The following is a 12,807-nucleotide window of genomic DNA, read 5'->3' on the forward strand; positions in this document are numbered from 1 at the left end:
AATAAAATACAATACAAAATTATAGCTACCGTCATAAATGATTATTTTAAAGTATGTTGCAGCAAACCGGGAAAACCTCTTTTAAAAGGACCCTTCTTCTGAATTCAGATAAAATAATAACCCCAATAGCCAAATGGTTCTGCCTGAAAAGAAAATGTGTGGGTGCTTACCCTGTCAGGCTTCATTAGTCATTGGTTAGCCCAACAAAAAGCACCATACACCACTTTTTTTTATTTTTTTTATTGTACTGTGAAATTTATACAAAAGTTAAAATATTGCCTATGATGCCATACAGAATTGCTAAAAGTACAACCTTAGAAAATTAGTGTCGCCACAACCTATCTGTACCAAACATATGTCCATTCTTTACCCTTTGAACATGTGTTATTTATTTGGATTATTCTGCTATTTGCTTGACAAAATTTATGTAAATCCAGGTGGTTATGCCTATTAAATATTAACGAGATGTAAGTCGCAAAAATTTCTATTCAAAAAGTATGGCTACCAAAGTCACCTTCAAGGGCATATTAACTACAATGCAGTCTAGCTCCAGCCATCAGCTACCTATGTGTCCTACCTTTACTTGTCTATCAGCCCGCCATATCCCAAGATGTATGGCGCAAGATGCTAAACAAATAGGAATAAAATGTATACATCCGATGGACACCCTGTTCCTATGTTAAAAAAATAAATAAATAGTATACCTTAATTTAAGAAAGGTTAAAGGGGTTGTCCGATATAATAATAAACTTCCCGAAAGACAGGATTTATGGGGATGTAATCATATAACCCACTAGACCACTGTGGCCAACCACTAACCTTATCGACTTTGCGCCATACACTAGCAACTGGATACAGTGGTCACGTGGGGTATATCAGCGAGAAAAGGAGTGTCCTACGGCGCAAAAGACCACCCCAAAGGTTCAGTTGAGATGCAGGGTACTTTATTAGGCAAGCGGCACAACGCGTTTCATTGATAAAACCCTTTCTTCAGGTACAAATCACAGAAAGTCATTTGTACCTAAAGAAGGGGTTTTATCCCTGAAACACTCCTTTTCTCGCTGATCTACCGGCTTTCTGAGGGACTCCAGGCATCCCTGACTAGAAGTACCTACATCCCTGGCTGCATACCATCCACTACAAGGGGCTTTCTTTAACCCCACATGTGTCTACATTAGAGTTGTGCCTATATCTAGCACATGTCCTCAAGGTGAGCTTCCATCTTTTGGAGACATTATTTTTTCCTAGACGTTATTACCCTATGGTGCGCCATTTCTGTTCTAGAGTTGAACATAGCCTGCATTAACCACGTGGGGTATATGGCTACGTCACAGCTGCAGCCATATAAAAACATACCAGAGGTGGTAACCGGCGCACCGGTGCTGGATGTGGCAGGAGATTAAACCAGTGAGTATAGGATTTTTTTTTAACATACACCTGGACAACCCCTTTTAATGATAAAACAATCTGTAGGTGGTGTGACCCTGGGAAATGTAGAACAATGGTGACCACAGTGATTCCAATTTTTTTTTTGATGTAGCAGTTTAATTTATATCCAGACTAGGGATGAACGAACTTGTGTTTTACAAGCTCGAGTTTTATTACCACGGGCCATAACGGAATTCTATGACGGAATGTCTTTAAGAGGCATTCCGTTTTGCATTCCATCATAATAGAAGCCTATGGGCCTCATAGATCCATCTGGTTTCCATTATGCAGGAGTCCTCTCGAACACAAGTTCGCTCATCCCTAATCCAGACATCTTTTCTTCAAAAAGTACTAAGGGGGGATACATTCATTTTCCCAGCTGCCACATTACATCCAGATTTAACAATTATGAGTGCTGGCCGACAATCTTACTCTGGTCTTAAAGAATTAAACATATCCCTTCCCTTTGTAGAGAACATGAGGTAAATTCTCACCAGTATCCAGGATGGGAGGCCACGTTCTAATATCCACGGCTGCTGCTGCTTCCCTTGACCGTAACAGTTTACAAATGAGTTGCGTAGTCATTAGGCAGGCGGAACGACTCACCTGGGAGACAAGGAGGAAGAGAACAAGGAAACAATTATGTCTGCTCCAAGCCTTTCAAAACAATTTTATTCTCCTTGGGAGTTTCTGAAACCTAGAGATTCTTCTTATACACAAGTTCTGAGAATGACATGTATTAATATTTCGAATTTTGTGTAATAAACTCTATGTTGTGGAAGTCTGGAATAGCTATCAGAGCCTGATGATCCAGAACCTGCCAAGACATGGAAATAACATCAAGCAAAAGCAAACTAGTACCTACCCGCGACAGACAGCAAATCTGTTGTGTAGTATAAGGCTTTCTGTCATATGGCAGCCTCAGTGTAAAGGGAGAATAAGACCTGCCTCAACAATCCAAGATCCTCTGCTAGGGTTACATTTCTACATAGGTGTTTGGCTGGTTTTCTACAATAGGGGGCCCCCTAAGGAAAAGGGACCATGTGAGCAACCTAAAACTACCCAGTTATATGTAGTAGTCTATGACGAGAACTACACAATCAAGTTATATTTATTATGACTACTGGCTAATATCCAGAGTAACCACCATGTGCAGCATGGACGGTAGCTAGATGAGCTGGGAGTGACTCCACAAGGTCCTGGTAGGTTGTCACAGGCATTTGGAGCCATGCTGACTACAGTGCATCCCACAGGTGCTGGAGGGTGCATGGTGGAGGATCCAAAGAGCAAACACAAAGCTCAATGTGGTCCTATAGATGCTCAATTGCATTCAAGTCTGGGGAATTGGAGGGGCCAGGGTAGTACTTAGAAGTCTTGGTCATGGTCTTCTAACTAATGTCAGACATTTCTAGCCATGTGACATGTCCCATTGTCTTACTGGAAAATCCCATCCGCCCCAGGAAAGACAATTAACTTGCATCAGAGTACGTGATCTGCAAGGATGGATTCATACTCAAACGGAGTAGTGAAAGTGCCTTCCACATGGATAAGTGATACGAAAACCCCAGACCATAATGCTACCACCACCAGCTTGTATTCTTCCAGCAATGGTTGCAGGGTGCTTGTTCTCTGATGTTTCTCGCCTGACAAGTCTACTTTCATCCGTTCGATGAAGCAGAAAATGTGACTCACTGAAGAAGACAACCCTTTGCAGAGGTCCAATTCTGATACTGATGTAAAAATGTAAGCCTTTTCTGCTGATGCAACATCATTAGCAGAGGTGCAGTGACCGTCCATCTGCTTCGGAGCCCCGTATGCTGTAGGGTTCGCTGAACTGTTGTTTTAGTCATATGTCTGGTAGCCCCGGATTCATTTGAGAGGTGAGCTGCTCCACTGTATTGTGTTGGTCTGCACCTTCATAGCGGATGTTCACCTCTCACATCAATGGTCCGCGGTGCTCCACAGTTTCCAGGTCACTTATTCACAATGGTGCCATTTGTCCACTAATTATACACTTTCACCACAGCAGCACATGAACAGTTCACAACCTGCGCAGTTTCAGAAATACTGCCATCCTTGGCCTGAAATCCAATAATCATCCCTTTTTGCAACTCTGATAAATTGCCCCTTTTACCCATCTTATGGACAGGACCTCTATGTGGACAGCACAGAAGATTTTCCCAACAAGGGGACAGAAAGTGGCCAACCCAATTTAAAAGCATATTCATCAGGAGGGTACCAGTAATCAGTAGTAAGGGAAGGACTACGATTTCCTCATAGCTCCCCTATTTACACGGTTTTGCGGCAACCTGTGCTTGCTTCTCCGTGGTCAGAGTAGAGACCGCCATTAAGTGTAGCCTGCACTTCATTGGTGGTTTTGCAGCACAACAGTAATTGATTTCTCTGTTGCTGCCCTGCTCTAGTATCATATCACTCCACATCATATATGGAGTGGTTTCAATACTAGAAGTATGTCAGGGGCGGACACAGCATTGGAGCCCCTGTGCAAAAAACATAACTGGGCTCCTTGCTAACAGCTAGTTCTTGGACAGCGATTACTTGCATCAGAGTTCTGGAAAGTCCTTAAATGATGTGCCGATATCTGCCATGGCAATTCTTCTTGGTCATCTACGTGCAATCTATTAGACAATGGGAAGCACTGCTCTTTATATGTGCAGCATTGCATTATGGCTTCTGCTATAACGGATGCACATTTTAATAGAGACTTAGATGGAGCTGGGCTCCTTTACATATTGGGACTCTGTTACACAGGCTACACATACGGTATGGCGGTAATTCCCCTAACACAAAAATGCAGAGAGTAAGAGAAGAGGTGGGCTTGTGAGAGGTGGGCTTGTGAGAGGTACGGACAATATGACATATCACCTATACTAGGGGTCAGCAACCTTCAGCACTCCAGATGCTGTGAAACTACAACTCCCAGCACGCACACTTACTTGGCTGCTATTGTAACTCCCACAGAAGTGAAAGGAGGATTCTGGGAGTTGTAGTTTCAGAACAGCTGGAGTGCCGGAGGTTGCTGATCCCTGACCTATACAATACACGGTCTCAGGAGTGAACCATAACCCTGGGTTCACACTTGAGCGTTTTACAGCGCGTTCCTACGCGCTGTAAAACGCACAACAAGGAGAAACCAATGCTTCCCTATCAGCATGGTTCTCACCTGGGCGTTTTACAGCGCGTACGATCGCGCTGTAAAACGCCCGACGCTCAAACAAGTACCTGACCCTTTTTTTGAGCGTTTGTCGCGCGTTCCCGTACAATAGACTTTCGGGAACGCGCGACAATGTGTGCACGCCTGTCTCTGTATGCGCGCTTGTAAACGCCCGTACAAGCGCGCATACAGAGCGCTCCTTTCGGAACGCTCAGGTCTGAACCCAGCGTTAGTGTTTGTCTGAATGTTTGCCAAGTACAAAACTGCTGTGACAAATGATCGTTTAGGGTTTGCTTAGAGGACTACTTTGGCATTAGATCAAACTTCAGTGCAAGCATTCATCGATCCGAAGATCTGCTGTCATATCCTTATTACCCAGATGTAATGTATTACTCAGTAATGTGAGCAACGCCATGATGAACACCAACACACACTCCATGACACTAATACCAAATATTAATACCATAAAAACCTTACCATGCATGACTACTTAAAGGAAATGAGTCAGCAAAAATTTTATCTGGCAGTTTAAGTCAGATAGAGACACATATCCCTTTTACTTAATCTGTTTTTATTTTCTGATTACAGATTTTTTTTATTTATTTCCTGACCATGATTATGCGGGCGGCCATCTTGCCTGAGCTGTTCTTAACAGTATTTAAAAAATTGCTTTACGGCAGCCCCATGGTCCATAGACACAATGGACAGGAGGGGACCCCAGTGATTTTTATAGGAGAGTTTTCTAGGCATTCTCTGAGACCTGTGCAGAGGACATTGTACAAGGAAGGAATATATAAGCTCTGACAATCACCAATTGTGAATGGAGGATCATGTCTTATCTATACACAGAGGTGATATCATTACAAGCCGGATTAGAATAGCAGATAAGCAGATAACTGCAGTAAAGTGATCTGTACAAACCAAGAAGTGGCACCAATTATTAGACATAGCGGCCAGTGAGAAAACCATCTGATTTTAAATATAAAAAGTGACATGGAAAATTAAAAATAACCGTCAAAAATGTGTAAAACATAAAGTGATTTAAACAGCAGGTCTTTTTCTGATGACACGTTCCCTTTAAGGGAAGGCACACACTATTGTGTCACAATATCTAAAATAGGCTAAGACTGATGATGAGGCGCCACCGGCCTACAGTAAACCATGGCACCGTTGTAAGATGTCCGGCACTCTTCATTGCAGGCCTACAAAGGCCTGATAACCACAACCAAATAGCCACTTTTCGTACTAGAGACATGTATGATGAGCCATGCAACATTTTCATGAAGTCACAGTTTTATTACAAGTGCTTGTTCCTGAAGCGGTATGGATACCCCAGTATGGCGACAATAATAAAACTGCTATCCATATGCCTATTAAGAAGTCCTAGCACGTAATCTCTTTCAATGCACATTGGGTGTTCTCACTTTAGGCATTTATGGCAGATCTTTCATGACACCGTTTTACACCCATTCTAGATGTGGCCACCATTTGCCAGGAGTGCCATTTATAGAATAAAACTGAGTAGACCAGATTTTATCCGCTTCATCTGTGTGTGCACAAAGCCAAACGGAATTTAACACAGTTTTTCATGAGTGTAAATAAAATATCCGCAAGCGTAAACTCAAAGTCACCTTGAAATGAAAAAGCCTCCTATTCAGCAGTCTTAGGAAGCACATGAGAGTTTACTGAACCGTTTACAAGCATCGGCGGCATAATCTTCAGTTAAAGGGGTTGTCTCCCTTCAGCAAATGGCATTTATCAAGTAGACAAAGTTAATATAAGGCAATTAGGGTCCAGACACAACACCCTTTCCATTTTGCGGACCGCAAACTACGAATCTGCAAAACACAGATATAGACCGTGTACGGTGCGGATCTATTGACATCAATGGTTCTACAACCCACAAGATCCAGCAAAGAATAGAACATGTCTTAACTTTTGTGGTGCTGCTGCTGCAAGGACCTGGAAGAACATGGAAGCCCTTGGTGTCCAATTTTTTGCGGATCTGCAACTCACAGTCCGCAAAATTAATGCGGTCGTGTGAATGGACCCTTACTATTGTATTGTGATTGTCCATATTGTCACCTTTGCTGGTTTGATTCTTTTTTCCGTCATATTATACACAGCTCATTTCCAGGGGGTTACGACCACCCTACATTCCAGCAGCGGTGGCCGGGCTTGCACATTATAGGAAAAAGAGCTACCTGGTGGCTGGGGCTATGGAAGTGCACATAGGCAGCAACTCCTGTCTCGGCCACCTCGTATCTGCGTTGCATTGGTGGCCATAACCCCTGGATAGGAGCAGTGCATAATGTGATGAAAAAAATTAATCCAGCCAGCCAAGGAGGCAATATGGATAATAACAATACATTAGTAAGTGCCTTGTATTAACTTTCTCTGCATAAATGCCCTTTGATGAAGTGACACAGCCCCTTTAATATAAAACTTACTGCATTGTCACCTGCTGCTAAGAAAACGCAGACATGCTTAATCAACTGGTGGGATTCTTCTAAATCTGCAAATAGCACATATGAATAAGGCCTTATGCACACGGCCGTTGTTTTGGTCCACATCCGAGCCGCAGTTTCAATGGGGCCGCAAAAGATGAGGACAGCACTCTGTGTGCTGTCCGTATCTGTTGCTCCGTTCCATGGCCCCGCAAAAAAAAATATAACCTGGCAATTTGCGGACTGCAAAACACACAACGGTCATGTGCATGTAGCCTAAGAATGGAAAAAACTCATGATGATGGTAATTAATATGCACCACAACATTTCTGATGGGGATAACTGACGCCTGTGCAATTAACAAGCATGACATCTGAGAAACACATGGAAATCAATTTCACCAAAAAGATATGGGATAATCGCTCACATTACTTAAAAGGTAATTAAGATCAATTTGATGTAATGTGTATAGATAAGGAACATAATGCACTCGTCAGACACACCCCACCTGCCTCCAGAAGGCGCTCCACCTGCTCGGATAAGTCTATTATAACAGACTCACATAGGGGGTCATTTATCAAACAGAAATACGCCTAGATTCGGTGTATTTCTAGCGCAGATCGCTGCCCAAATATCCTGCAACTTGTCCCGGCTCACGGCATGTCTAAAAAAGTAGGGATGGCGTGGGCAGGGAAGGGCTCATCTCATTTACTACGCCTGGTTCAGGAGTAGAAAATTGTCTAAATGTAATGCAGCTCGGAAGCAGTCTTACATTTAGCAGCGGCAGTGGATCCGCCGAGGTTATGTAGAGGATCCACCACCAGGTATAGGGGTTATCAAGACCGGAGTCTAAAATGCCAGTCTTAATACATGTGCCCCATAGAGTACAATCCCACATATGAAATGTGGAGAATGCCAATAAACAAAGTATTTGCCATATTTTATCACAACATACCGTGGTTTTTGCAGGGCGGTTTTCAGCCCTCAACTTGACAGATGAAACAAGGTTTTGCACCTTGGTAACTGGTCTAGAGGCGCAACAATACTGTTACTATCCAGCATGAGAAGCAGCCACTAAATGTCATCCCGCCAGGACACATTTATTGGATAATGAACAAAGGACCATAGAAAAATGTAAAGCCTATGAAATGGTTAATTGTAGTGTGAAGACCATAGCTAAATATTAAAAAGGTTGTTCTACAGGATAAGGGATAAGTGTCTAATGAGCGGGGGTCCAACCACTGGTGGCCTCACCAATCACAGGAACAGGGGCGTTCAATGGGACTGTCAGAGATAACACAGTACAAGCGCTCAGCAATATCTGGCAGGAGGCGGCCCCTGCAGTCAGACAATTATCCCCAAACCTGGGGATAGGAGATAAATTGAACAGCCCCTTTAAAGAAAATATTATTGGAAAGTAAAATATTAAATCAAGATTTTATTATAAATATATATTTTTTGAATTTTTGGTATTAAAATTTTGAAGTTTTCGCCCTAGCCACAAGTGCAGCCAGAATAAGGTGATATTTCCATTGCAGCTTAGGGACAGGTATAGGAGCATGATCTCACTTTCATTAGCACATTGGTGAGTTAATGACAGCCCCATTGTACTACTACAGGTCTATAGCAAATGTGGCCATTTCTACCCCTGCCTCAATACACATACACATACACATTTGGTTCGCATCATTGTTCATGTGGTCTCAACTAGGAGAAAAAAATAAGTCACTGCCAGAGACCTCTGGTGGTGACTTATCTCTTGTGGGAACAAAGAATCGGACATGTTAAAATCTTTCTTTCCCCAGACACCTGTTGTAGGAGAACAGTTGGACACCCTCATATACTGTAAATTACCTGGTCGGTCATTGGTCATGTTAAGACTTAATGTTCTACATGACACTTTCCCTTTAGGGTTTATACACAATAATTTGATTTCCATGCGTGTTGTAGGTCAAGTGGAATGCATGGAGTATTGGTGCGCACGTCAATGCAATTGTCTTATGGAACCAAAGGCATGAGCGACTATATGGCAGGCTGAGCGACTAAACTCACGGAGAAAGGGAAAGCTGCTCAGGTTTGTCCACATTCTCTGGCAATGATTTGAATCTGTGAAAGGTGTCCTGATAGATACCCCAATGTAGGAAGAGGTAGAGTGAACTGACAATCATGAATCCTTCAATCTGATAAAGGACTTGAAAGGTGTGAGGACGTTACCAACTTTCAGGTCCTACAGTGCCAAGATGTGGGGGAGCATGTTCTTGTATTCAGTAACACTAAGTATGGCTTCTGTTGTAATTTTTTCTATGGTGTCGGTTCTTCTAAAACGCTATAAGCCTGAATTTGTCACAAGCTGGCACCACTCTGTTCTCAAGAGAAAGTTAGCCTAAGTTCTACTTCTCATGAACAGGGAAAGGCAATCATCATAGGTAGTAATCATAGCTGTCTTCATAAAGCTAACGTCCTCTCCTAATGATGGTAGAGGAGACCTTCCTTTAGTTCTTCACCTCTAATTATGGGAGAAATGGCAGTAAGACAAGGAATAGCTGAATGCATTAAGTTTAATAGCAATTGTTGTTCTTGCCTTCTCATTAGACTACAATATTTTCTGCTGAACAAAATTTCATGGTCAAATTATGGAGCTGTATATCTAACGCAAAGGAAATGTGACTCGTTGAGGGATTTTTCACAGAATCACAATTACAAAGGCTGAAGTTTGGAATAGAAGCCTGAATCAGAATGCAGAAATTCTGGATAATGTTGTTGTATAGCGCCCACACATTGTCTAGACATTAAACACTCAGTATGGTAGCCCATAAAATGGCTGCTCAATCTCTGACGAAAGATCCATAACCTACCTCAACAATCATCTTCACCGTAGGCAGTGTTGTTGCAATGTTCTGTGGGTGTGGCGGTCGCACTGTTATTGGCACACAACCAGCATAAAGGCAGCCATAAAATGCTGCAATCAGATCTATTCCTACAAAGCAGAAACAGAAAACGTCATCAGCAACTAATGCCGGGAACAGATGTCCCACCACGGACAACATCAATCAAATTTTACCTAAAACTTCTTAAGGGAACATGGCATCCTTTGAAGGGATGTCGCTTATCCTGTGCCCTACAGTCTACCTTTCATGGATCCACATTACATGAGAAATGTCCGGCTCCGTGCTAATCTTGTCTGAAGATGTTGAATCATGATTAGCAATGATTCCGTACAATGCTGTATATACAAAAATAGGCAGGGGAGACAAATCTATGGCGGCACTGCTAAAGGGTGCACCAGTTTAACCAGTCACAGTGAACAGAACTGGTTTAATTTGGTAGCATCTCCAAAGTCGGAAGCAAAGTGTCTACCTTGTGCTGAACTACTAGTAAGGTGGTCATTTGTATCTCCTTCCACATTCCTATATCCCACTGGATTTAAAACAATGCTAAACTAAGCTAGATACACTGTATAGATAAATGACATCTGGTGCTGGTACAAATTTATAGAGGGTTCATAAAATACATTTTCAAATAATACATTTAGTCCCCATACAAAATAATTCCAAGAGCTTCTCTAGCTCTGGGGGAACTCGCGCCTCCATGCATTAGATGGACAACCCATTGATTTCAGTGTAAACTGTGTAACGTTTCACTACCCTCGTGCCGGTGTTCATTACCCTTTAGGTGGTGTTTGGGGGAACTGAACACTTGTTGATAGACCCCATGACAAATTACAGCTGACTGTTAGGTGTCCCAGCAATGGCACACCCTATGACCTATCATCAAGAGGTCCTACTAACAAAAAGTAATTGCCCAAAGAGGGCAAATTAAGAAAAAAGTAAATTGTACAGTTTAAAGGGAACCTGTTACCAGGATTTTGTGTATAGAGCTGAGGACATGGGTTGCTAGATGGCCACTAGCACATCTGCAATACCCAGTCCCCATAGCTCTCTGTGCTTTTATTGTGAAAAAAAACTGATTTGATACATATGCAAATTAATCTGAGATGAGTCCTATCCATGACTCATCTCAAGGACAGGACTCATCTCAGGGTAATTTGCATACGTATAAAATCGTTTTTTTTACACAATAAAAGCACACAGAGCTATGGGGACTGGGTATTGCGGATGTGCTAGCGGCCATCTAGCAACCCATGTCCTCAGCTCTATACACAAAATCCTGGTGACAGGTTCCCTTTCAAACTTCACATAAGAATTAGATATATGTATACCTGGAGGATACACAAGAGCCACATGATCTCCATCTTGTAAGTGTCCCCTTTCCATCAACATTACTGCAATTTTCTCAGCCCGTTTATGTAACTGGCTACAGGTCAGAGAGCTGGCTATTGTTCCCTGTAGATAAAATACAGCAAGATTAAATCGCTTAATTAAAAAAAGGACAGTCACCTTGAAAACTCAATACACACAGAAATATATATATATATATATATATATATATATATATATATTTATTTTTTTGGGCAGTACTAGGTCATTGAAAATGAAATGCAAACTCTTGTCCTTCTGTAGCAGCACAGGTAGATAGAAGTTCACAATAGAAGAGCAAATCAACCTCAGTTTATGACTCTGTTGTACAGGGAAGGTTTTATCTGCAAGGTATTGCTCATTAAAATAGGAGCTAACAGGTTAGGCCTGTATTAGACCATCAGCATTTTGATTGTTGGGAAGGAAGCATTCAGCTCATCAGTGGAGGAGACCGTTGCTATATTGTGCAGAGATCTCCTCCATAACATAGGGAGGAGCGATCGCTAGTGCCCTCGCTCGTGCCCATACAGAATCATTATTTGCCAGCAGCAGACCGTGATTACATGGCACAATCAGCCACTGGCAAACAATGATTTTTTTAGCCTGCTAATCAGTGGCACTTTTACACACGCAGATCTGGATGACCTGGTTGACTATCTGCAGGCCTAATAATGACTGACAGTATGAAAGCTCTATTGTTTTGTTCATAGGCGTAGATAAACATGCAGAGGGACAATTAATTAGTTTAATGTGAAGATCCCCGATCAGCCTCATAGCTTAGGTTTGGTTGTGGTGCTCTAATTGAGTCACCACCCCTCAATCCTCCCTGGTCTGAATGATGGTCTGACAAAGAGCATAAAGTGAGACGATTGTGTTGGGAGGGAACTCGAGTGCCTGAACCTCAGTATCATAAAACACCTTTGGGATAAACTAGAATGCTGAATATGAGCTAGATCTTCTCATCCAAGGTCATTGTCTGACCGAACAAATACAAAAAAAAAGCACAAATTCCAAACAGAAGCACTACAAAATCTTCTGGAAATTCTTCAAAGTGTAGTGGCTTTTATGCTGAAATAGTGTGATCGTGTTCTATCAAGGGTGACACAGCAACAGGGCATGTTCCTGCTATGTGTATGTTCGATCTCTTTTCCTAAAAGAACACCATAGGACTACAGGACAAGGTAAAAAAAAGTAGACTCACTGTACGTACAGAAGATCCAACCAACAAACCTCACACTCGTCATTGCTCCAATTTGATCCTCATATTTGACGCCCAATTTTTAATCCAGTGTTTCACCCCAATTACAACGCACTGAATGGTTTATTAGAGCACGAGGGCTGAAGGTCTTACCCTTGAGTTTAATAATGTATAAAGCACATGATCGGGAGTCGTTTGAGCTCTCCATTGCAGAACTTCAGACAAAAATAAGAACTAAAAAACAAATGAAAAACAGATTTATATTAGGAATAGCAGAAAATAATTGCATATAAATCATAATAA

At 42.1% G+C, this 12,807-nt stretch overlaps 1 protein-coding gene across 6 annotated transcripts in view; it reads right to left on the reverse strand.

The window, feature by feature from the left end:
- Positions 1-12,807, reverse strand: part of DIP2C (disco interacting protein 2 homolog C) — a 420,623-nt gene that overhangs the window by 55,164 nt on the left and 352,652 nt on the right. For all 6 annotated transcript variants that reach the window (XM_044292962.1, XM_044292959.1, XM_044292961.1 and 3 more), the window contains 4 exons: positions 12,658-12,738; positions 11,270-11,393; positions 9,906-10,027; positions 1,923-2,034 (listed from right to left, as the gene is read on the reverse strand). In XM_044292962.1, coding sequence (XP_044148897.1) covers positions 1,923-2,034; positions 9,906-10,027; positions 11,270-11,393; positions 12,658-12,738 — 439 coding nt within the window. The remainder of the gene's footprint in view (positions 1-1,922; positions 2,035-9,905; positions 10,028-11,269; positions 11,394-12,657; positions 12,739-12,807) is intronic.

Source organism: Bufo gargarizans, chromosome 5 (assembly GCF_014858855.1).
Source record: "Bufo gargarizans isolate SCDJY-AF-19 chromosome 5, ASM1485885v1, whole genome shotgun sequence".
NCBI classification, from domain to species: Eukaryota; Metazoa; Chordata; class Amphibia; order Anura; family Bufonidae; genus Bufo; species Bufo gargarizans.